General features: G+C 41.2%; 1 protein-coding gene across 1 annotated transcript in view; it reads left to right on the top strand.

Moving 5' to 3' along the window:
* Nucleotides 1-367: 367 nt before the first annotated feature.
* Nucleotides 368-27,009, top strand: part of Ptpn2 (protein tyrosine phosphatase non-receptor type 2) — a 45,588-nt gene continuing 18,946 nt past the window's right edge. Inside the window, exons 1-2 of the mRNA XM_055622848.1 lie at nt 368-575; nt 17,588-17,678. Of these exons, the coding sequence (XP_055478823.1) occupies nt 507-575; nt 17,588-17,678 (160 nt within the window). The 5' untranslated portion in view covers nt 368-506. The remainder of the gene's footprint in view (nt 576-17,587; nt 17,679-27,009) is intronic.

Here is a 27,009-nt window from a genome sequence, read left to right as displayed (position 1 = left end):
ACATCACGGTTATGAAATGTGTTCCAAAGTTGAACACAGCCCATTAGACTCACTTAGATGGTATTTAAAGAAAACTTAGATAAATACTGCAGTTTAAAAAAAAAAACACACACACAAAACTTGAAGACTAAGGAGAAAAGGAGAACTGGAACAGCGGATGGAAGACGGAGCTGGCCAGAGACTTCAGGCACGTTCTCACCTCCGGGGCCGGACAATGATTGACCTAGCTCGAGAGAGGTGCCCGGCCCCGCCCCTCCCACCTGGGCACTCTCGGGACTACGCCCCCCGGCGCCCGCCCCGCCTCCACGACGGCCAACCCACGCGGCGCGGAGGCGGCGCGCTGACGTCCGACGCTCCAGGTACTTTCCCCAAGGCCGGCTTGGCTTAACGTGGGGGCGGGGCGGGGAGCGGAAGCGCGCATGCGCCACAGCGCCAGCGCTCTCCCCGGATAGAGCGGGGCCCGAGCCCGTCCGCTGTGGTGGTTCCGCTCGCGCTCCCGCGCCGCCATGTCGGCCACCATCGAACGGGAGTTCGAGGAACTGGATGCTCAGTCTCGCTGGCAGGTGTTATACTCGGTGAGTCTGAGGCCCGCGCGGCGTCCCCGTCTTCCGAGGACCCGAGCTCGCGCCTGCCGGCTCCGCGTCGCCTCCCGTTCGGGCGGAAGTGGCGAGCGCGGGCCGCGTCAGGGGCGCGCCTGCGCGGAGCGCCCGCACCGCTTTGCGAGGCTTTAGACGGGAAGCGTCGAGGTGGCTTCAGGCTGTTGGTTCTGACGGCGGCGCCACAGCGGCGCCTGCTGGCTGCGCGGCCGGTCCCGGCGTGTGGTGCTCTGGGTGGAGGGTCGAGGGGCACCGGGCGCGGGTGAAACGGCCTCCGGCTTCCTCGCCGACAGCGTTCTTGTCGGCCGATGTTCGCTGGCGGGGCGCCCTGGGAGCGGGTGCCGCGGAAAGGGCGAGAGAGCCCTCTGATCGGGGCCAGCCAAGCGGGGTCTTGCGGGGTCTCGGTCACTTGCGACCGAGGACCCGGGACCTTGTGGCGGTAGCAGAAGTGGCAGCGATAGCTCCCGAGGGATCGGGGATCATCAGTCTTTTCATGGGCTACTTGCTCTGGGAGAGCGGGTTATCGTCAGCTAGAGCTTCCCGGAACAACAGAGGCGTTGCTTGCGTTCTCAGCGATTAAACTATCGTCCTCTTTAAAATCTCCTTTGCTTAGGCATGCTTTATGTGTGTATGTATGTATATATAGTACACCACGGATCTTTATGTGAGCTTTGCTTTTGGGCGCATTTCCCAAGTGAGTGCAGCGGTGGTAGCAGAACTCGAAGTAACCAACCATTCCTTTGGCCCCAAAAGGCCACATGTCCATAGGCGGCCGCTGTTCTCTGTCGCCAGAGAATAATCTTATCCATTCAGCTCATACTAAAGTAATCTGTACTACGAACGCTTGTGACTGCACTTTTTACAGCTCGAGGGCTACGTTTTAATCCAGGCAAAACTTTCTCCTCTTACAAATGATTTCATTACTAATCATTAACGCATTCTATCGCATTTAGTGATTGGTAAATTGTTAAATGTATCTCCTTATGTTTCGGCTCATTCCAACGGTACAAAAAGAAGCTAGAAAGACACCTTTTAGCTCTGGATGATTCTGGGTTTTTCGCTGTTCCATTTAATTGGATGACCGTAGAATTCCTTTCTTTTGTTTTGTTTTTCCAGACAGTGTTTCTCTGTAGTACTGGCTGTCCTGGACTCACTTCGTAGACCAGGCTGGCCTCAAACTCACAGAGATCCACCTGCCTCTGCCTCCCGAGCGCTGGGATTAAAGGCGTGTTCAATCGACACTTTTTTTTTTTTTTTTCGGGCAGGAGGAGGGCAGTACAATTTCTTTGGTCGTTTTGTTAAGGACTTATTTCTTCTTCCATCCGTCATTCTTTGAGACAGGGTCTCAGTTTGTAACTTTGGCTAGCTTGGGACTTGCTTTGTAGTCCAGCCTGACCTTGAACTCAGAAATCCTCCTGTCCTGCTTCCTGAGTGCTGGGACTAAAGTCATACATCACCATGCCTGGCACAGATCTCTGAGTTTTAAGCCAGACTGGTCTACATAGTTTCAGGTCAGCTGGGGCTACATAGTAAGACCAAGTATAAAAAAACAAAAAGGTGGAAGAGGGGCTGGAGAGATGGCTCATTGGTTAAGAGGGCTGGTTCTTCCAGAATGGCTTGATTGAGCCCTAGCACCCACAAGTAGCTCACAACTGTTTCTAGCTCTTGTTCCTGGGAATTGGAAGCCCTCTTCTGGTTTTCAGGGACACCAGTTATGCACATGGACATGGTGGACATGGAGACAAAATGCCCACACACTTAGGGGAAAAAGTAAAATAATAAAGAGTTAATACAGCAACTTAATTTAGCTCTATCTATCTATCTATCTATCTATCTATCTATCTATCTATCTATCTATCTATATCTAATCTATCTGTTTATCTATTTACTTTCTTACATATTTATTGAAACAAGGTCTTCCTTAGTAGCACAAACTGGCCTTCAACTTACTATAGAGCCCTACTAGGTTTGGATTTGTGGCAGTCCTGTCTCAGTACCCAGCTGCTAGGATTACAGGTGTGAGCCACCACATTTGGCTTAACTGGGTATATACATGCATGTCATGAATGTCTGTGAGGTGCCACTGAAAGTTCTGATATCCCTCTTAACAGAAAAGAGGCACTTATACTGGGTGTGGTGGCACAGCCTGTAACCTATCCATTAGGAGACTGACACGGGAGAATTGTTGAGTTTAAGAGGAGCGTGTAGCTGGGCATTGGTGGCCAAAGCCTGAAGAGGCAGTTGGATCTTTGAGTTAAGCCAGCCTGGGTTACAGAGTGAGTTCTAGGCAACCCAGGACTACAGAGTGAGATCTTGTGTTGGAAAAAAAAAAAAATCTAAGTAAATAAAAGCCGGTCATAGTGGCACATTCTTCAGTTCTAGCATTTGGGGAGTGGAGTCTGAAAGGGTTTGGAGTTCAAGGTCATTTCTAGTCACCTGTGGAATTCTAGGCCAGCTTGGGGTAATTGAGACTGTGTCAAAACAAACAAAAACATGTAGCAAGGTGGCTCTGTGAGTTAACTCATCTTTTGCCAAGCATGAAGACTTGAGTTCAGTCCCATGACTCCCATGGAAGGAGAGAACCATCTTTCTTTTAGGACTATTTAGTCCTCTGAGCGCCATATAAGTGCCTATTTATGTGTACCCACAGTAGCTAAGTTTATTAAAACAATTTTTAAAAAAAGTTGGAAGTTGGGAGATGGCTCATTTGCTAAAGTGTTTCTCATGAAAGCATGAGGACATATGCTTAGATCCCCACCATATACATAAAAAGCCAGGTGTGTATTTCAGTGCTGGGGAGGTAGAGACATGCTGATCCCTGGAGCTCACTGGCCAGCCAGCCAACCTCGATGAACCAGTGAGAGATCCAGGCTCAAAAAATAAGGTTTGGGGCTGGAGAGATGGCTTAGGGCTTAGGTTATTTTGCAGAGGACCCTAGTTCGAATCTCAGCATCTACATCAGGTACCCCAGAACTACCTGTAACTCTAGTGCCAGAGGATCTGACATCTTATGTCCTCTGTGGGGAATGCAATCCTCTCTCTCACACACACATACACAATTAAAAATAAAATCTTTAAAATAAATTGTAGGGCAAGTTGATTCAGAGCACTTGTTTCCTGCCAAGCCTGACAATCTTAAATTTGATTCTTGGTACTCACATGATGGAAAAAGATAACTGATTCCAGCATTTCGTTCTCTGACCTCCACATGCATGCATGGCCCCCATAAATAAATGTCAGAAAAAAATAAATACAGGCAAAAATGCATTTGTATTCACTGAAAATACCATAATTGATAGAAAGTTTAGGAAACCCTTCATAGACTAGTAACCAAGGTCTTTAAACAGAATAGGAGTTCTATGCTGTTACTTCCTTTTCCAATCCCAAGAATGTTAAAACCATGCTATGCACATTGGTGTTATAGTCAAAGCAAATGAGGAGGATTTTGAACTTAATGCTTCTTAGGATCCTAGAGCATCCATTTCACCACTCCAGAGAGAAGGCTGCTGACAAGATCTCTGCTTTCAAGGCACTAATTCTGAGTCTTGGAAGTTTGTGCTTCGCTCTCTTGTTAGCCTCTTGGTATAGTGGGTAGTGTATCATCTCATAATTTTAAGTCCTGGATTCTCATACTTGGCACTGAAGATAACTGTTTAAGGACAATAGTCTTTAGGATCCAACCTAGTGAGAAGTGGTAAATGGCTAAGCAAATAAAAACATGAAAGTGAGGGGTCCAGTAAGAGGGCTCAGCAAGGAAAAGTGCTAACCAAAGCTTGGCAGCCCAAGTACGATACTTGAAACCCATGTACAGGCATAAGGAGAAAACCGACTTGATGCTGTTTTCTGCCCACACACGTGCTGTGGCATATACACACAACAGTAATTTTTCATCTGTATGTGAAAGCAAGACCTGGTGTGTAGCTCAGTTGGTAGAGTGCTTGCTTGGCATGCATGAAGCCCTGGGTTCAAACCCCAGCAAAGTTAGGTGTAATGATGCATGCCTGGACTCTCAGCCCCCTGGAGTAGAAGTAGAGGGTTAGAAATTCACTATTGTCCTTGGGTGCATAATTTGGAGTTAACCTAGTCTACATAAGACTTGTCTTAAAAATAAGTGGGAGAGGGGCTGGAGATATGGCCAAGAGGTTAAGAGCACTGGCTGTTCTTCCTAAAGGTCCTGAGTGCAATTCCCAGTAACCACAACCATCTATATAATGAGATCTGGTGCCCTCTTCTGTCATTCATGCATACATGCAGACAGAACACTATACATAATAAATAAATAAATCTTAAAAACAAAACAAGAGAATAAGAGAATTGGAGGATGGGAAACAATATGATTAATATACATTGTCTATATGCATTCAATTGTGATGGAAAAGATAAAAAGTTTTTAAAACTTTGATTTTTAAAGTGCTTAGTACAAGTAAAGGGTGCTGTGTGAATAAGTATTTTTGGAACTGTTTTTCAAAAAGTACACCTAGAGTGAAGTTTCTTTCTTTTTTTTTCTATTTGTTTGTTAATGGTGTGCATGCATGGGTGGGTGTGGGTGTTGTGCCTGTATTTCTGTGCATTGTGTTTGTATCTAGTGTTCTAGGAGGCCAGAAGAGAGCATCAGATCTCCTAGAACTGTAGTTACGGATGGTTTTGAGTCACCATGTGGATGCTGGGAATCAAACCCAGGTTCTGTGGAAAAGCAGTCAGTGCTCTTAACTGATGAGCCATCTCTCCAACCCCAATAGTAAAGTTTCTTGAGAAGGGAGGGCCTAACAGTCTCAAAGGTCAAATGGTCCACTGAGAAAAGGTCAAGGGAGTGGAGGAAAATTAGTGTTCAGGGAAACATTCCAGAGTTGAAAGCCACAGTGTTGGCTGCTTCCTGCTTCGGCAGAGGTCCCAACAGTGTAGCCTGGGGCTGAGCCTGCTCTGAATTTGAAGTGTTGGAGAATAAGGCAGAGCCTATGAGGCTCTTGTAGATCAGAATTTGAACTCCTAATAGAGACTCACCGAGGAAATATAAGCCTTGAAGTATTATTTTTACTTTTAGTAAGATCATGTTGGTTGGACAGGGCTAAGTGTAGACTGTCAAGTCAAGCTGAAATGTTAAGCCTTTGAATATAGGTTGTGGCAAGAGAAATATAGGAAAAACACAGTTGAAAAAATAAATTAGGCTAGGTCTGTGGAGATAGCTATGCAAATAGCAGTGCTTACCATACAAGCCTGACAACCTGGCTTACTCCCTAGACCCATGTGTTAAAAAAAAGCACATGTATGGTGCAATTTTTAATTCTAGCACTTAAAAGACAAAAGAGACAGAACCAGCTGGAAGCTCTCAGGCCCATTATCCTGGAATACCCAGCGCAGAGACCTTGCTTCAACAGCTTGAAGGCAACTTTTTTTTTAAATTTTTAAATTTTTTTAGTTTTATCTTATTGGTGTTTGACTGCATGTATGTCTATGTGAGGGTGTCAGATCCTCTGGAACAGGAGTTACAGACAGTTGTAAGCTGTGATGTGAGTGCTGGGAATTGAACTCACATTCTCTGGAAGAGCAGTCAGTGTTCTTAACCACTGAGCCATCTCTCTAGCCCCCAAGAACTGCCTTTAAGTTGTCCTCTGACCCTGTGTCTCGGCCACCGAAAGCACAAAGGTAATAGAGATGTTATTGAGTTACTTTTAAGATACTGGAGTAACTGAGTGTGGAGTTCAGAAGAGAGGACTTCACTGTACATACAGTTAAAACTTACGAATACCTGGAGCGAAGTTTCTTTCAGGTGGTCGTTAAGGTTTGAGACATCTAAGGCCTATTTCTCAACATTATACAGGTAGCCGAGTATGTGGTACATGCCTTTGATCCCAGTACTGGGAGGCAGAAGCAGGCGGGTCTCCATGAATTGTTTTGTTTCTTTGAGACAGGGTTTCACTATATATATCACTGTGCAGGCCAGACTGACCTCAAATTCATGGAGACCAGCTGGGCACGGGTGGAGCATGCCTGTAATCCCAGCACCCAGGGAGTTAGAGGCAGGTGGATCTCTGTGAGTTCGAGGCCAGCCTGGTCTACAAATCCAGTCCAGGACAGCCAAGGCTACACAGAGAAACCCTGTCTCAGAGAAAACAAAACAAAGCCAAGAAAATTTACCAGAGTAATACATAAATGGTTTGGAAATGTTGAAGGCCAAGGATATCTTCTTGACTGCCAGCAGGGTTTTTTAAAGTGGAGAGGGGAAGCTTGCAGTGGAGACTGGGGAGTAATAACTAACAAAGTGGGGAAGAAAAGCTGTTGTGGAACATGGAGAGATGGTAGACCACAGGGCCTCTTGCTACAGGTGGAGCAAATACAATCAAGACTAAAAGGGCTCATTGAATTGAGCTACCAGAGATCAGCAGATGTTTTAAAGTGCAGTTTCAGTCTATTACAATATTCAGTGTATTGCAGAGCTGGAAACAAAGCTGGAAGAAGTTCAGGTAAGTGTAGATGTTTGAGAAACTTACCTTGAAGGGAAGAAGTGGGGAGAGGTAGCTAAAATGAAGCTTCCCAATGGCCACAACGTAAAATTCAGCCCCTCTGCTTCACACCACTGGTAGTGCCTCTGTGACGTCATTTCCCATATCATTTTTCTTCCTTTTTCCCCTCTACCTGTTCTGTTCTTGGAAATGTGTGTATCCACCATCCTTTGAGGCTTGTAGAATGAAATTTCCTTTGCACAACTGGTCCCCCTTCCTTCCCTGTTGCTTAACACCTTCTACTTATGTCTGAAGTTGCACTTAGTCTGGGAAGCTTTCTAATCTACCAGTCTGTGCTAGATATGAACACATCTTAAAATTTCGACACCAGGGTTGGAGAAATGTCTCAATGGTTAAAGGCAGTTGTTGCTCTTACCAGAGGATCTGTGTTTGTTCCCACCTCTCACATGGCAGCTCACAATGTTTGTAACTCCTGTTAAAGTGAGCATTCTACTTTATTACAATAGTTGATGCTTGTGATGTTTTATGAGTTCTGCTGAAGGAGCTGGGGAAAAAGAGGTATTGCTCTTGAGGGAAACCTAGCTGCTCAGTTTTAAGCTGCTTGGTGGATATGAGAACATTTACTTCATATCTTATTACAATTTTTGCAGGGAAGAATAAATTGAATATTTTTGGTTGAGGTTCTGGCCTCTTAGTCTTTTTATTCCCTATAGACAGTTGCTTTTAGAACATGGATTTGGAATTAGGTGTGGTGGCCCACGCTGCTACTAGCACTTGAGCTACTTGAGGGATGAGGATTTTAGAGGTCAGTCTGAGCAGTGTAACTGGTTTCAGGTCAGCTTATGTAATTTAGCAGCACCACTGTTTCAAAAGAAGACAAAATCAGTTTAAAAAAACATGATTTAGAAATAGGAAGAGTTTCTTGCTTTCTTGTTTGTTTGTTTGTTTTTTGAGACAAGTTGTCACTCTAGCCGTTGCTGGCCAGGAATTCACAGAGTAAACAAGGTTGTTCTCTGACTATAGATTTCGTCTTACCTCCTCAGTGCTGGGAATAAACTCATACACTGCCATGGCTGACTTGTTTTTGTTTTTTTGAGATAGATTTTCTTTCTGTATCTCGTACTACTTTGGAACTCCCTGTTTAGCTCAGTTTAGCCTTGAAATAATGCTAATCCTCCTGCATCAGTTTCTGAGTACTGAGATTACAAGTTTGGTCATCAAGTTTGGTGAAGTTGTCTGATTTGTGTTTTTCTTTTGGGGGTATTAGTAATCAAACTCATGGCTTTATGCATGCTGGGCAGGTGTTTTACCATTGAGCCAGAGCCACTGTTACTCATCTCCCATTTTTGAGCTAGGCCTCTATTACTTACTGGCCTTGAACATGCTTTCTTCCTGCATTAGCCTCCAAGTAGTTGGGCTTACAGGCCTGGGCCACCAGGATGGGCATCGTGAAAATTCTTGATTTACAGAAAGAAAAATGAAAATGCTGCAGTTGCTAAAATCCATGCTGAGGCCAAATCTTCTAGCTGAGGAATTGGAAGGCTAAAGAAATTTGCTGGTTTTGCTGCTATATTGTGTGTAAGTACACTAAGATGGAAAAGGACTTAAATTGTGGAACTGAGTACTATCTGGTGTTACACATTCACTAAGTCCCTTGGACTAGCATGTATTTTTGTGCTTATCTATAAAGTAATTATTAAGGTTATCTTTGTGTGTGCTATATAGTGTGATAGCATACTATTTTTATTTTTGCTAATGTATAGAGTCCTAAATTCTGGTAATAAAGATGTATTAATTTGTTAAAGGCGAAAACTTTTTCTCTCCAATTAAATCACAAATAAAAACTCAAAATAAAGGTAGGTATAGTGGTGCATGCTTCTAATCCCACTCTTTAGGAGCAGAGGCCATTAGATTTCTCAGTTTCAGGCGGCTACACAGTGAGACTTTATCTCAAAAAACAAAAGTAAAATCCACTAGCCACTTAGTAGCCTGGTCCTCCTGAGTGCTGTGATTGCAGGTGTGAACCACCCCATCCTCGTGGATTTTTAGTACAGGGTCTCAAGTAGCCCAAACTGACTTCTATGAGACTGGCTTTGAACTTGTAATCCTCCTGCCTCAACTTCCAAAGTGCTGCAATCAAAAGCATATATACTACCATGTCAGAATATTTTGTATTAAAACAAACAAACAAACTAAGCATTGGTTACCTAAAACAAAATAAAACAAACACTTGTAAGCTTGGTGTGATGTGTATGCATGTAATCTCAGGAGTTTTGCCATGAATTTGAGGCCAGCCAGGGTTATAAAGCAAGACCCTATCTGAAAACACACACATACAGACAAACACACACACACACACACACACACACACTGAACCAAACAAAGTTGTTCCATGAAATCTTAGCCTACTTAAGTTGATAAAATGTAAAAAAAATTCTGTCATTTGACACAGTAAAGTGTTTTGTTACGTGTCTAAGTACAGCCTATTCATGCCATGTGTGTATAGAGGTCACTTAAAACTTTTGGGAGTAGTTCCTCCCACATTGGGTTCTTGGGATCAAGTTTGTGTGGCAGAGTCTTTTCTGAAGGATTCTACCTAGCAGCGTATCAAAGCAGATGCTAAGACTCATAACCAAACCTTTGGTAGAGTGCAGGGAATCATATGATAAAAGGGGGAATTAATATGACTGGTAGAGGACAGGAGCTCCACAAGGACGAAATATATCAGAGCACGGGGGTCCTCTATGAGACTGTTTTTCCAACCAAGGACCATGTATGGATATAACCTAGAACCCCTGCTCAGATGTAGCCCATGGTAGCTCAGTATCCAAGTGGGTTTCCCTAGTAAGGGGAACAGGAACTATTTCTGACATGAACTCAACAACTGGTTCCTTTACCAGCCCCCTGACCCCAAGGGAGGAACAGCCTTGCTTGGCCACAGAGGAGGACATTGCAGCCAGTCCTGAAGATACCTGATAAGCTAGGGTCAGATGGAAGGGGAGGAGGACCTACCTCCCCTAGCAGTGGACTTGGAAAGGGACAGGGAGGAGATGAGGGAGGGAGGGTAGGATTGGGAGGGAATGAGGGAAGGGGCTATGGCTGGGATACAAAGTAAATAACCTGTGATTAATATTTAAAAAATAAAAAATAAAAAAAGTTTGTGTGGCAAGCCCTTGACCAAGCCTGAACCATCTTGACAGCCTGAGATTTAAGATTTTTATAGCTATATATATTTAAAATTAAAAGGTTGTTTTAATATGTAACAAAGCAAAAAGATTTTTTTTAACTGAAAGCATTTTCTTATCCCAGTTCCAATAACTGCATTGCAGTAAATTCTCCCTCCCCAGAATTTGTAATTTATGCCAGGTATCACTTACTTCACGTTAATTATAATGTGTCTCCCAAATATGTACATAAACACATACATATATATCATTTATTTCAAATTAATTTTCAGTTAACCCCAAACATATTTATATATATATATACACACACCTTTGTTTGTTTGTCTTGTTTTTCCAGACAGGGTTTCTGTGTGTAGCCTTGGCTGTTCTGGATTGCTTTGCAGACCAGGTTGGCCACTAGCTCACAGCGATGGGCCTGCCTCTGCCTCCAAGGGCTGGGATTAAAGGTGTGTGATACCATGCCTTGCTTACATACACACATCTTTACATTATATATATACAAAAAAAATAGTGCTTGGTCTTGTATTCAAATCTCCCCTACCACCACCATCTGGTTCTCTTGGAGATAAGCTCTTATTGTGTATTCCTGGCTGGCCTGGCACTTGGCATTGAGCCATGCTAGCTTTAATCTTAAGGCAGAACTCCTCAGTCTCCCAGGTGCATGTTCTCATATGCGTAGGTCTCCTTAATATGTATATTTTCTTTCTTTCTTTCAATAATAATCATGCCAGAGACTCAAAGGTTTCAGTCTTGAAATTTCTTCCACAAAGAAATTAGTCCATCACTTTAAATTTAGCTTCATGTAAATTGTTAGGACACTGTTGGAAGACAGCCAGAATTTTTTTTTTGGGGGGGGGGGCTAAAATTTACAGGATTATCCTGTAGCCCAGTTACTAATAAAGCCCTTGCTTTCTTCTGAAACCTCATGAGCTGGAGCTGTGCCTCCCCTGTCCAGATGGTTTTCAGCACTTCTGTCTTACATGCTCCTACTAAAACAGCTCATTAAGTGCTGCTTATAACATTCAGTGGCTTTTCTAATCTAGACTTCCCAAGTCCTCCACATTCCTCAAAACCAAACCAAACCAAACCAAACCAAAAAAACATGGCCAGGTTCTTCATAGCAACAACTTCAGTTCTTGGTTCCAACTTACGTGTTGATTTTTTTTTTCTCCTGCCATTAAATACTATGACCAAAATACCTTAAAGAAGAAAAGGGGTTATTTGGCTTATGGTTCCAGAGAAAGAGTTCCTTGTGGTAGGGGAGACACAGCAGCATGGAGTCCAGAAAACAGAGTGAATTGGAAATGGATGAGACTGTGAATTCAAATCCTGGTACTTTCTCCTATAACGCTTATTGTCTGTAAGGTTCCTTAACCTCCCCAAGTAGTGCCACCAGCTGAGGACCAAGTGTTCATGCACATGAGCCAGTGGGGACATTTTTTTCATTCATACTATAGTAGTGCTGAATGTGATTGGAGTTTCTGTCTGCCTTTTTTTTTTTTTTTTTTTGGTTTGTTTAAATGCTGATCTTACAGTGAGAAAGCTAACATAGGAGACAGACTTTCTTGGGGCTGTTTCTTTTACAATCATCCTATAACAAGTTGTTTTAAGGATTCTAAAAATGTCCACTTAGAGGATCTTTTCAATTTTGTGATCTTTATAAAAGAATTGTCCTAGTGTCTGGTTTGTTATAATAAAATAAAAAAAAAAAGGAAAATATGATTGTAATGTACACTTCAGTGATTTTGTTTGTTTGTTTTTTGTAAGGTATTTTTGAGACAGGGTTTCTCAGGGTTAGCTTTCATGGATTCACTTTGTAGACCAGGCTGGCCTCTAAGTCACAGAGATCTGCCTCTGCCTCCCTGAGTGCTGGGATCGTAGGCATGCGTCACTACTTCCAGGTCACTTCAGTGGTTTCTTAAGCGTAAGTCTGCCATCAGGTAACATTCTTCACCTAGTAATGTAGAAGCATAGTTTATGGTTTCTTTCTGCTGCAGAAAGGGAAACTTCTAGCATCAGAATGTGCTAGAACATCAGCACAACATAACATAGCCTTGGTGAGTAGCTCCGCTGTTGGCATTTCTTGTCTCTTTGAGAAATACTTTGTATTTAATTGAGTATACTAAATGATAGCCTAAATGCTGCGAAGTGGGGTACGTTTGGCGGGTCCATGCCAAGGTGTGCCACTAAGAAATTATGCCATACTAGTGGGGGAGGGAGAAGAGTGAAAGGCCACTTTGGAGGAAGGGCGGTAGGGAGAGATTGAGGCGGACAGTCAGACAGAAAAAGAATAAGAGAGAATGAAGGAGAGAGACAGAGAGGGGATGGAAGAGACAGAACAAGATGGGATGAGCGATGTAGAGAGATCTGTGGTAGGGGGCTTTTATGCACTGCATCTGTCATAACTGTGGGTGGCCAGAGACAGTGTTGGGTGACATAAGTTGCCTCTAGGTCCCTGAGAACAGGCTGGTAGAAATACTTGATTGCTAATACTAAATAGCCATAGCCAAGTTATGTCTTGGCTTTTGCCAAAAAAATAACTTTACCAGTGTCAGATGGCAATTTCTAATGAGATTTGGTTATGGTCTGCCTTAGGGTTTCTATGACTGGGATGAAACACCATGACCAGAAGCAAGTTGAGGAGGAAAGGCTTTATTTGGCTTATCCTTCCACAGCACTGTTCATCACTGAAGGAAATCAAACAGGAAAGGAAACGAGAGGCAGGAGCTGATGCAGAGGACGTGGAGGAATACTGCTTACTGGCTTTCTCAGCCTGCTTTTCTTATAGAACCCAGGACCACCAGCCCAGGGACTGTATCACCTACAATGGATTGGGCCCTTCCCCTTTGATCACTAGTTAAGAAAATGCCTTACAGCTGGATTTTATGTATCAATTGAGGTTTCTGTCTTTCAGTAAACTCTAGCTTGGGTCAAGTTGTCATAAAACTAGCCAGCATATGGTCCTTATTGTTTAGACACCTCGTTTAGCTGCATAGGAAGGAAAATAAAGCAATGATTGACAGTAGGTTTATGTTTTTCATATAGTGAGAGTTCTGAAGATAGGACGGATGTTACTGTGACTCCCTAATGCTGTTGATGGTACCCTTCAATTTCTGCACAGCTTTTCTTGAAATTTGCCTTCTTTTACCTGTTGATCACAGAAGGGTTCCTGCCTGCTCCTACCCCTTACTCTTAAAACTCAAAAATGATGTTATGGGCAAACCAAGACATCAAAAACTGTGTTATGGGCAAACCCAAGAGAAGACAAGAGTTGGTTGAGCCAGTTTTTCTTTTTTGATTTGGGTTTTAGTTTTGAGGTAGGATCTGGGAGTCTGTGTTGCTCTTGATCGCTACCTCCTTGTTCAGGTGATCTTCCCATCTGAGTAGCTGCTACTACCTGCAGCATATCCAGTGTATGCCAGGTCACTGCGCTAAATGCAGTCCTCATTATAAACTTTTTCCTACAACCCAGCCCAGTGCTTCTTATTCCCATTGGTTGCCTGTGTCACAGGCCTGTCTTTTTAAATTTTGAGACAGGGTCGCACTCCCTTTGTAGATGAGGCTGGCCTCATGGAGATCCACTTACCTCTGCTACCTTAGTGCTGAGATTAAAAGCATGTACCACCGTGCCCAGCTCACAAGCCTGTCCTGTTCTTAACTGTGAAACAGGCCTTTTAGTCAGGCTCCTGTAAGTCAGAAAATGAAATTAGAAACCTTCAGTAAGGAAGAAGGGATAGTGAGATAGGCTGCTGGTGTGTGTCTCTGGAACTGCTCTTTAAAACATTGGAATTTCTCGTCTTACATTTGCCAGAATTAAAAACATGCAACACAGTGGCAGTGTTGATGATCTGAGAAGAGGGATTCGCTAAGAGAGTTCTTTGTTTTGTTAGCTAACAAAAGAAAGTATGTTATGGCTATATTTATTAGGGCTGAATATCTGGAATGAAGTATACATATGCATTGTTTTGTACATTTTATATCTTTCCCTCCAGATATACTCACACCTACCATCTTTTATTTATTTAATAATACATTTTTAAATTAATTCTTTCGAACTTCGTATAATTTATCTTTTTGGTTTTTTGGGACAGGGTTTCTCTATGTAGCCATGACTGTCCTGGACTCACTTTGTAGACTAAGTTGGCTTTGAACTCACATAGATACTCCTGCTTCTGTCTCCCAGAGTGCTGGAATTACAGGCATGTGTCATGGTGCCTGACTCATACAATGTATCTTGATCGTATTCAAACAGTCCTGCCCTTCTCTCACAACTCTTCCTAGAGCCATCCTCTTTCTGTCTCCCTATCCCATTGTGTTCTTTTTAATTTAAACACAGTTTTAGATTTGTTATTTTTTTTATTTTATGTGTATGGGTGTTTTGCCTGCATATATATCTGCACTGTCTGTGTGCAGTGCCTGCAGAAGTAAGAAGAGGGAGTCATATCCCTTAAAACTGAAGTTACACAGATAGTTATTTAGTTACCACTGGTGACTGGGTGCTGGGAATCAAATCTGGATACCCTGAAAGAACAGCCAGTGTTCTTAAATGCCAAGCCATCTCTCTAGCTCTTAACTTTAGTATTTTTAGAAGAGACTTTTTAGCAGGGGTAGTAGAGGCAGAAACAGGTAAATCAAACTCAGATCCACCTGCCTCTCCCTCCCAGAGTTCTGGGGTTACAGCTGTGTGCCACCATACCTGGCTTTCAAGAAATTTCTTTAACCAGCAGAACATGCTACACCTATTTGTTGATATAAGATAAATATTTAGAATGGGGTTGGAAATTACACTTTTTATTTCAGCATCAGTAGTTGTTATAGTGTATACAATATAAAATTGTCTCTCTAGGCTGAAAAATAAGAACTAGCAACTGATAGACAAGATTCACTGTAGAAAGGTTGGAGAGATGGCCCAGAGGTTAAGAACACTGTCTGCTCTTCCAGAGGTCCTGAGTGCAATTCCCAGTAACCACATGGTGCCTCATAGCTGTCTATACAGGGATCTGATGCCTTCTGACATGCAGGTGTACATTCAGATAGAGCACTCATACATAAATAAATCTTAAAAGAAAAAAAAAAGATTCACTGTAGAAGATAGGATTATACAACACAACAGTTGGAGATGGTAGTGAAAGTGTCATGGAGGGAGCCCTATCCTTACTGTTACATCACTACCACTCCGTAAGAGAAATCACCAATACATTTTATTTTACTTATTCATTTATTTATTGAGTCTGGCCTGGAACTCACAGTGAGCCACCTACCTCTGGCTCCTGAGTGTTGAAGTTAAAGGCGCTAGCTGCTAGCACACACAGCTACCAGTAGGTTTTTAAAAATCGCATTTATAGCTGTGTCAGAGTTTATGAGATTTCTCTGAACAAACAATTAGCATACTTTTCTTGAAGAAAAATGATTTAAAATATGAACTATAACACAAATGGGACAATTAAGTAGGAGCAAAGCAACTTTTATTTCTATATATTTAGACTTTATTAAGCTTTAGTAACTAAAATTTGACAGTCTTGATGATAAATGATTCTTTGAAATAGAATTAGACTATGTTAGAGCAAGTGTAACTGGTAAATGTAAAAAATAATAAATGGCATTAAGTTGAATGATGATTTACAAAGTATAAACTTAAATTTCTCTTGCATATTTCAGGTTGACAATAGTGTTATATCTTTCAGGAGTATTACAATTGAATTTAAACTAGAAATGTGTGCATTATGCTCCATTATTAAAAACTTCTGAGGGGAAGAAGTTATACAATATCAATCAAACCAACCTAAAGAGAGACAAACACTAGGGCAAAAATAATGAAATAGAAAATAAGACAAAAGCAGGGCATTGATGACACACACCTTTAATCTCAGCACTTGGGAGGCAGAAGCAGGCTGATCTCTTGAGTTCAAGGCCAGCCTGATCCAAAGAGTTCCAGGACAGCCAGGGCTGCACAGAGAAACCATGTCTCAAAAAGCAAGCAAATGAGAAAGTAAAGAAAAGAAGTCATAAAATAGTGTTGATGAGATCAACAGTGATTTTGTTTGGAAATACCAAACAATGGAAAAAAAATTAAAAATCATTTAAAACTTTTGATACTCAATTTGTATGTTGTTTAATGGTACAGTTTTAATTTATAGACATCAAAATTATAGACATGCAAAAGTACTATAAATTACTTATTTATTTATTTCTCATAAATGTTTTCTCTCCTGGGGTGGGGTGGGGGTCTTGCTAGGGATTAATTATTGAATTTAGGGTTCCTAGAAATTAGAAGTTTTAACAAAATATATGTGAGCTAGAAAGTGACCTGTCCAGAGGTTCATGGAGTCTTCAGGAAGGTCATGCATCAAGAATGAATATTTATGTTTAATGTATGATATTTAATATTAAAATATTTTTTAGAGTGATGTGAGCAAAATCTTTCATTATAGCATTTTTTTTCTGGATTGTATGCTCTCTGTGTGTGTGTGTGTGTGTGTGAGAGAGAGAGAGAGAGAGAGAGAGAGAGAGAGAGAGAAGGAGGAGGGAGGAGGGGGTTCTATTTCTGTTTGATGAATTCTTGGAATAATGTACTTAGTGGATAACACCAGGCTGTTCTGGACACATCAGTGGCTGAGTGCAAATACAGACATTGGTTTGGGATAAGAGAACCTTAAGGGTCCTAAAGTGAGCAACACATTGTTGCTAAATGTTTAGAGCCCTAGAAACAAATTTTAGGAATATTTTTATTTTCAAAATGACAATTATGTGGCAAGAAAGTTTTTTTTTTTTTCCCCCAAAGGTAGAAATTTTAAGATGGAAACTAAAAAAATTTAGGTAGATACAGTAAGTTTTAATCAGTATTTGAATGTGATATGTCTAATTCTGTTGCATTAATTCTGCTATATGAAGTGTTTCATGCTTGTTTGTAGGCACTTATTTATTTATTTTTGAGACAGGGTTTCTCTGTAGCCTTGGCTGTTTTGTACTCACTTTGTAGAACAGGCTGGCTTTGACAGACATCTGTCTACCTCCGCCTCCCTGAGTGTTGTTAGGATAACAGGCATGTGCCGTAGGCTGGGCTGGTTATTTAATCAATAAGTAGTAAGTAGATAAGATTCAGTGTCTGAAGAATCTTGACTTGGTCTTAAGGCTGCCACTTACTACATACTTGACCTTCGGCAAATTATTTAATTCATTAAAGCATGGGTCGTTTCTGTTAGTGTTGCGAGATATGTGATGACATAAACATTGCTTTATAGAGTACTTAACATAAGTGCTTAATGATATTCTATATTGGTGGGGAGAATATGTTGCTATATAAAAATTTAAGAGGGATATTAAAATATATTTTTGTTATTTTAAGGAAATTCGAAATGAGTCCCATGACTATCCTCATAGAGTGGCCAAGTTTCCTGAAAACAGAAATCGAAACAGATACAGAGATGTAAGCCCGTGTAAGTACTGTGGGTTTATGTGCATGTGTGTGCTTTTCAGTTTGTTTCAGGAGACATGATGCAATGGCAGTCTTTGGGTCAAGATTGACAAGATACAATTTTAAAATTTTGATGTAGTCTTCCATTTTGTTGGAGACAGGGTATCACTGTGTAGTCCAGGCTGTTCTGGAAGTTAGTGTGGTACAGGCTGACCTCAGGTTTGCATCAGTCCTCTTGCCTCAGCCTCCAGAACAGTGGGATTTTAAATGTCAGCCACCATACCAGGTTTGATATGTACATCTTATTATGTGTATGCACACACGTGCATGGAAGGTTGAGGTTGATGTCAGGTGTCTTCCTTGATCATGCCACCTTATAGATCAATTTTTCCTGAACCCAAACCAGCTAGTCTGGCCAACCAACTTGCTCTGCTGTAATTGTACTTGTACTGGGATTACACTCAGGCAGCCATACCTACCTGCCTTTTACGTCAGTTCTAGGGTTCCAGACTCTGTCCCTTATATTTACAGAGCAAGAACTGTACTTAATCATCACCTCATCCCTCTTTGGTTTGAGGAACGTTTTTTAGCTCTTTAAGATCTGGTAGAATTCACCGGTGACTCTGTCTCTTGCTCTCAAATGGAGGATGCTCATTATTCTCACTTTCAGTAACATCTCAGCATTTCCTGCTCTCATCCAGGGTTCCTCGGCCTGCCAGGGAAATGGCCTCTACCAAGGCTCTCTTTCCCTCTGCAGCTCTTTTCTCCAGGCTCCATAGCCACTTACTCTGTTTCCTATCATTCCCTCTCCTCAACACAATCTTCATTCATCCTGGGTGTCCTAATGTCTCTGGGAGAACACCATGAAATGTCAGCCTTAGAGTTTCTAGACCTCTTCATCACTATTTTGATTCTCAGTATTTGCCCAGGAAAAAGGGAGGGACTGTTTATTTTGTGGCAGGGCTTCTGTGTCTGTTCTTCTGTCCTCTGACTTGTAAAGTTCCTGTCTCAGCCTTCTAAGTGCTGGAGCTACAGGCTGAGCCACCACACCTAGCTTTCACCCTTGCAGTCTTAACCTCTGCTGCCTTCAGGGCTATTTTCTGGTCAGCACTGTTTTTATTGTTTATTGTTTTGTCTTTTGTTTTTAACTTTCACTTGGAAAGCACTAGGTTCCTTAGTTCTTTGACTTTTAGTTTACTAAAGTGTTGCCACATTCTTCCTTAATCAATCTATTACTCAATAACTGTTTAGCTATTATATTTTAAAAATCTCTTTTACCTTAATTCTCCAATTTGTGAAGCTCCCATTTTGGAACACTTTTATTCTTTATCCCATAGAGAGTTTAGAAAAAGTTTAAGAGTCAAGAAATAACACTTAAGCTCTAATGTACCATCTGGGAAGTGCCTCGGCTCATACACATCCCTGAAGTCCCAGAAGTTGAGCTATTGCTTCTCCACTCCTTGTCTAGTTCTTTCTTGCTCACTTCCTTCCTCTTCCTCATGGACCTTGCTATTTTCAGCCTCTTTCTCTCTGCTTTTCTTCCCTATTACATAAATATGCTGTACAATGCCTTTCCATTCTTTTCCACCCGTACTTTATTATTTATGCACGTACACAACAGTTTTAAAAAGAGTATATTCTGGGATTGGAGAGATGGCTTAGATATTAAGAGTACTGGCTACTCTTTTAGAGGATATGGGTTTAATTCTTAGGACCCACATGGTGGCTCACAGCATCTGTAACAGTTCCAGTGAAACTGATGCCCTCTCCAGCCTCCTCAGGCACTAGACACACAAGTGGTACATAAATATACACATGGGCAAACACCCATATACATAAAATTAAAAAATAGTTTTAAAAAAGAAGCCCACTGGTGGTGGCGTATAACTTTAATCCCAGTACTCAGGAGACAGAGGCAGACAGATCTCTGAGTTCAAGGCCAGCCTGGTCTACTGAGTGAGTTCCGTGACAGCCAGGGTTACACAGAGTAACCTTGTCTCAAAGAAACAAATAATAAAAAGTTTTAAAAGGATAGAGTCTACTATCCTGATCACCTCTGCTTTCTTCACCCACCCCCATGGGTATACGTCACCCTCCTCAGTGAAACATTTAAAGACTGTTGTCTTTCTAGTTTTCAAATGCAAACAAAGACTTTCCCTTGTTTTCTTCTCTTACCTTCTGTGTCTTGTGAGATTGTTGACTCTGTCTTCCTTTTCTGACCACTCACCCATTTTAAGAGCCTCTCACCCTCAGTTTATCTTTTTTTTTTTTCAAGGACCTTTTTCTCTTCCTCACTCTTCTCTCCTCGATCTACGAATGGTCTTGTTATCTAGGGGTCAAATGCTGTGTTTATTTTCATGACTTCACATTTCATCTGTAGTCTCAATCTTAGCTCTAAACAGATACTTGTAAGTAGTCTTTATTGTCACATAGCAACGTTGGGTTCATTATATCTAGACACTGAGTTAGACTTTGCTAACAGAACCCAGTGGTGCAGTTATTCCCCGTATTGCTTTATTCTTTATATTTGTAACTGGTACCTCCATTTGCATGTTGACTAAGACTGGATAAGGATTCATCTCCCACATCTAATTAGTAACTAAATAGTTGCAATTTTTATTTCCATTATGTACTTAAAGTGTTTTCTTATGTGTATATGCTAGCTTGGATCAGCCGTTTTCTGCTGTGTGTAAGAGAGAGATTTATTACAGTAACTTCTAAAATATTGGGGCTATGTAGATGGCTCAGGAGTTAAGAGCCAAATATTACTCTTGCAGAGGACCAAGCTTCAATTCTCAGCATCCACATGGTGGCTCAAGTCACATCTGTAACTTCAGGGTATCCAGCACCTGCATCCAGCAGATGTGTGCTGCACATGTATTCAGCAGGCGCTCTCTCTCTCCCTCTCTCTCATACACACACACACACACACACACACACACACACACACACACACACACTTGAGATGAGCATGATGGTGCATGCCTTTAACCTCTCGGGGAGGCAGAGGCATGCAGATCGCTGTTTCAGGCCAGCCTGGTCCATAAAGTGAGTACAGGACAGCCAAGGCTACACAGAGAAACCCTGTTTAAAAGAAAAACTGTAAGAAAACAAAACTTTAAATAGCCTCTGTATCTCCGTTCTGTTACTGCTTTCCTTCACTCTCATACTGTCCAAATTATTCTCCTTTTTTTTTTTTTTTGCCTTTTAGGCAAAAATTTAAGTTTGTCATCATTATCTTTGCAGATTTTTCTAATATACCTTTATAGATAACTAGATTCATTTTTCTAGATTTTTTCATTTCAATAAAACTGAATTACTTGGCATTCTTCCCTTACGATTAATTTCTAACACATCATGTTTTCAAATCTGGCACTCCCTTACTGAAGTATCATTCCTTTTCCCTCTCTTTTAATGCCTTTCAGTGACGGTCCTCTCCCTGCAATACCAACTCAACAGCCACTGGCTGGTCTTTTCATCATGTAGAGGGAATTGTGGAGGTAGTTTGGGTGTGTGTGTATTTTAATTGTTTGTTTGAGGTTTTTGCCATTGTTGTTGTTTTTTGATTCAGGGTCTGTTTCTTATGTAGCCCTGATTGACCTGGAACTTACTTTGTAGACCAGGATGGACTCTGAGATCTACCTGTATCTGTCTTCCTGAGTGCTGAGATTAACAGCATTCCCTTCCATGCCCAGCTGGTGTTTTCATATGTGGCAGAAATTTAACAGTTGCCAGTTTGGTTTAGGAGACATTTGTTAAAAAGTGGTTGTATGTGTGCCCACAGAACACAATGATGAGCATATATACCCTGCTCTCTGATACTGTGCAGTACAGCTAGGTAGGGAATTGTGTTGAAGAGAGCATGAGATTATACCAGTGTGGCAGAGCCAAGAAAGGGTGTTCAGATCTGCCTTAGAAGTAAGGTATGGCTCTTGAAAGAATAAATAAATGGTAGCCAGCTCAGTAAAGAAAGAAGGATGGAAATACAAATTTCAAAGAAAGTTTAAGATACCAGGTCTGTTTCTTCTAGATTTGGATTCAACGGGCCTGAAAGTCTATACTTTAAAATAGCCTTCTAATGTGATTTGTATGGTGGCCTTCTGTGGCCATTGGTACTCAAACTGATGTACAGATTAGGAAGTTGAAATATGGTAAACAAATAAAAAAGGAATATTTTAAAATAGAATTTAAAGTTTACTTTGTTTTAATCCCAGAGGCCTCTGTTCTCTCATGTAACTGAAACAGTCTAGAAGAGATGGGCAATGTCTTTTTGCTGTTGGAGGTCATTACTGATTTCACAGTCTCTGTTATTTGGTATTCAGGTAGATACCCTGGTAGTTTACACTTAATAAAAGAAAGAATACCAGATGTTCAGTGAACTGTCATCTCTTTTCATATGTGATTAGTTGTGTGCATGTGTGTGGGGCTAAAAATACAACATTGTAGGCCTGGTAGAACTTAGCTCTTATCCTAGTACTTGGGAGATCAGGGGATTAGGAATTTAAGAGTAGCTTGGGCTATGCTGGAGCCTGTTTCAAAGGAACAGAAAATACAAAATACATAATGTATTTTGTATAACATTGTATAACATTGTATATTTTGTATAACAAAAAACAAAAATACATAATGTAAGTTTGTTCTGGCAGCAAATTTTAGATGTGCATTCAAATACTAGCTTTATGGATACTGATACGTGACAGATCTCTTCAGCTTGCCTATGTTGCATAACTGAGGCTACCTACTGACTGTCCCCATTTTCTTCTTTTGGCACCTGAGACCCACTTTTGTGCTTGGCTACTTTGGGAGCATGTGACATTTGTTATTTTGTGATGGGCTTATTTCACTTGGCATAATACCTCAAGATTCATAGATGTGAAATAATGATATTTTAAAGGGGATGGAAGGGAACTGGGTATGGTGGTACATGCCTGTACTTATACATTTAGGAGGCAGAGGCAGTGGGGTCACTGTGAGTTTGAGGTTAACCTGGCCTACATAGTGTGTTCTAGACCAGCCAGGACCACATAGTAAGACCCTGTTTTATAAAAACCAAATAAATAAAATATGCACAGATTCTATTAGTATGGCAGGTCATATAATCATAGTTCATTGCTGCTACAAAACAAGAATATTCTCAGTAAATATGTGTTTAAGTGAGTTGATAGGTGGAGAGAAAATAACAAAGTTAGAGGCTTCTTATCTTCTTTCAGTGAAATGACATGGTTCCCTTTTGGAGACAGTGTCTCACTATGTAGCTTTGGCTGACCTTGAATTCACAGAGATCCACCTTCTCAGCCTCATTTTTCTAGAATTAAATGTGTGCATTACTACACCTGGCAACATAATCATTTTCTGTGAAGAAATCTGTATTAGCTCAGGAATTTTTATGCAACTAGTAAAGTACTTTTAAAATACATTAAGCAAATATGAATAGAGTTATAAATATAGGGACATATTTTTAAGTTTGTATTCATGGTCTTTTTAGAAAGTGTTTAAAATGTATATGGAGGTTTTGTCTGCATTTAGGTCTGTACCACATGTGTGCATGGTACTTGAGGAGGCTAGAAAAAGGTGTTGGATCCACTGGGACTGAAGTTACAGGTGCTTGTGAGCTGCCATGTGGGTTCTGGGAATTAAAAGTCTTCTGGAAGACCAGCAAGTATTCTTAACTGCTGAACCGTCTGGACTTTTTCTGAGACAAGTTTCATAGTGTATCCTCAGCTGGCCTCAGTTGTGGCAACTCTCCTGCCTTACTTTCCCAAATGCTGGGGTTACAGTTGTAAGCCACCATAGCTAGCCTTGTTTTTGGATCTTTGAGGAAGGGTCTTACTGTGTAACCCAAGTTGGCCTTGATCCTCCTTCCTCTGCCTCCAGAGTATTAACTAAGACCCTGTATGCTCATGGATGTAGTAAGACACAATGTTACAAAAAAGTTGAGTTATGTCTTTGCCTGTCACTGAAATCCCATAGGGGCAGAGATTTTAGTTTATTCAAGGTTGGCTACATCCCTAATTCTCCATAGTCTGTGCTGGAAATGTACTGAATATTAATTATGCGTTGTAGAGGTGCTGCAGACTGCCCTCATGCTAGCAAATGGAATTGATGCAGTAGCAGCATGCCTATCTTTGCTGTGATTCATCCACCTGTCATGTGTGTCAGGCTTGCTGAGCACCAAATCAACCGTATTGAGGTTGGTGATTGGAAGCTAGGGAAATGAGTAAGCCTCTGCAAGATTAACCAACAGGAAAAACTTGGTAACATGCGTAGTTGCACTTGTGTCACGGTTAAAGACTATGCCAAAGAATCTGAGACTAGTGATGCCACTTATGCGTACTAGAAATGCAAGAAAAGAACAAATAAGTTTTCCTGGGGAGAGGTGGCTCAATGGATAAGAGAACATGCTCTTGCAGAGGACCTGGACTCAGTTCCCAACACCTACAGGTGGCTCACAAACTATCTCTAAGTCCAATTCCAGGGGATCTGAGGCCCTCTTCTGATCTCCATGGGCACCAGACACATACAGTCAAAACAGTCATACACCTAAAAATAAGTACACTCATAAAAAGGATTTGTCATGTTTTTTTTTTTTTTTTAATGGGAGATCTGCATCTGCTTCAATCCCCTGTTGGGTGAATTCTTTCAGAGGACCCATCCTATTTCCTCTCTTCCACTGCTTCTGGTGTCTATCCTGTTTGCCATTCTGAATGAGATTTAAGCATCCTCTGTAGCATCCTCTTTAGTGTTTAGCTTCTTTAGGTCTGCAGATGGCTGTCCTATATTATACAGCTAATGCCCAATTTACTAGTGAGTGTATACCATGCCTGTCTTTCTGTTTCTGGGTCACCTCACTCAGGATGATTTCTTCTAGTTCCATCATTTGCCTGCAAAATTCATGATTTCCTTGTTTTTAATAGCTGTAGTATTCCATTGTGTCAGTGTGCCACAATTTCTGTGTCCATTTGTCTGTTGAGGGACATTTAGGTTGTTTCCAGATTCTGGCTGTTACAAATAAAGCTGCTATAGATGGTCCTCTGAAAGGATTCACCCAACAGGGGATCAAAGCAGATGCTGAGACTCAGGGCCAAACTTTGGGCAGAGCGTAGGGAGTCTATGGGGGAAGAGAGGGGTGGGATTAGAGGGACACGGAGGGGACAGGAGCCCCACAAGGAGACCAACAAAACTAAAAGATCTGAGCTCAGAGGGTCCTGCAGAGACTGATGCACCAGTGGAGGACCATGCATGGAGAGGACCTAGACCCCCTGTTCAGATGTGGCCGATAGGCAACTCAGTCTCCATGTGGATCTCTGAGTGAGGGGATGAGGGGCTGCCTCTATCATGAACTCTCAGCTGACTGCTCTCTGATCACTCGCCCCTGATGATGCAGCCTTGCCAGGCCTCGGAGTAAGAGGATCGAAGCAGTTCTGATGATATGGGCAGATGGCAATAGTGGAGAACTTCTCCTTTCAGTGGACTAGGAGAAGGGGATGAGGGGAAGATGCAGAGAGGGTGGGACTGGGGGAGTTGAGGGAGGGGCTTCAATTGCGATATATAATGAATAAATTGTGAAGGAAAAAAAAGGAGATTTGAACCACATTAACTTTGATACAGTAAGGGAAATATATAGGACTGTGTATCTAACAACTAGAGAAACATATTCTAGGGCTAACCTAAATTTGTTTGTGTGATAATAATCAGAATAAATACATATTTAACTTAAATTTAGTAGTAGTTGTTTGCCATTTTCTTCATGTTGGCATATTTTTTAAAAGTCTATTTTGTTTGGGTTCTTATACCTCTTCCCCTTCTCCACCCCAATCCCTTCTAATACTCCCAACACCAGGTAGGAGAGACGGAAGGTTGGTAGGGAGAGGGGGCATGGATATCTTTTTTTTTTTTTCTTTAGAGACAGGGTTTGTCTATGTAGTTTTGGCTGTCTTCAAACTTACAGAGACCCACCTGCCTCTTATCTCTCAGAGTGCTGGGTTTACTGGTGTGCACAATTCGCTTGTCTATGTGGATATCTTTTTAGACTACTTCCTGCTGATTAGGGATGTTGTTGAGTTCCTTGGGACAAATCCGGTTTTTATTTTATCAGGATATCTCCAGTTGTTGTTGTTGTTGCTGCTGCTGCTGCTGCTGCTGCTGCTGCTGCTGCTGCTGCTGCTGCTGCTGCTGCTGCTGCTGCTGCTTCTTCTTCTTCTTCTTCTTCTTCTTCTTCTTCTTCTTCTTCTTCTTCTTCTTCTTCTTCTGTTCTTTCTATCTATCTATCTATCTATCTATCTATCTATCTATCTATCTATTTTTATTATTAGTTCCAGTTTCTTCTTATCATCTCTTTTTTCCATAGACCAGCAGAAGCAAGAACCAGCAGGAGGAACAGCTGCACCTCCTTTCTTGGGGCTCTGGTCTTTTTATATCCTCTTTAGAGCCCCAGAATTAAACTGTCTTCAGCTGGCAGGAGCACACGAGGCAAATAGTCTGCTGCTGTGGACAGTCTGAAGCAGCCCTATATCCCACACCTGGGATTAAAACAAAAACATGCTTACATAACATAACTGGGTTTTTAAAGACACCAAAATTCTCACTACAAGCTATTTGCTGCTATTTTTCTTATCAAAATCAAACTGTAAAAATACAGATGAAATTTTAGCTTAATGCTTTAGTTCTCAGTCATTGTTGAAAGATTTTTATTTAAAAGCTTTTTTTATTAACTTTTTTCCAAAGATTCACTAGGACTTGAGTCTTTATTTCTGTCTTAAGTTTTTAAAACTTATTTTTAATATTCAATATTTATTTTTAATATTTAATATTTAATTTTAATCAAGGTTTAATCAAATATGTTTGTCCTTTTAATAATTCATTTCTCTAAACCATCAACCTAACTGGAGTAGACTCAAAGTATAAAAGAACCAGAACTCAGTGAGGAAGCTAGATTTGATTATGCAGGGGGGGGAAAAAAAGACCTGAGCAGAGCAGTATATAGTTTGTTTTAACTCCTGAACTTGTAAATAGAAATTAAACTATTTATATTAAGTCAAACCATGGAATTAGGTTCCTGAGTGAACAGGCTGTCATCAGGTTCTAGTTTTATGAGAAAATGAGCTGTTATCAGTACACTAATTGTTGTGGTTATTTATGCAGAGTGTAGATTGTTTGCAGGTTCTTCCTAGAGAACATTTCTAAGTACATGAAAGATTTCACCAGAGTCTTGGAAACAACTTTTTTATGCTTCTTTTGTGGTTTTGGGGAAACCTAGGACTTGATGCTTGCTAGACAAATGCTAACCATGAGATTATATATCTATCCTATTATTATTATTATTATTATTATTATTATTATTATTATTATTATTA

This window comes from Psammomys obesus, unplaced genomic scaffold (genome assembly GCF_907164565.1).
Source record: "Psammomys obesus unplaced genomic scaffold, mPsaObe1.curated_primary_1811, whole genome shotgun sequence".
NCBI classification, from domain to species: Eukaryota; Metazoa; Chordata; class Mammalia; order Rodentia; family Muridae; genus Psammomys; species Psammomys obesus.
Note: the sequence above shows the minus strand (reverse complement) of the source record. Positions and strands in the feature narration are given on the sequence as shown.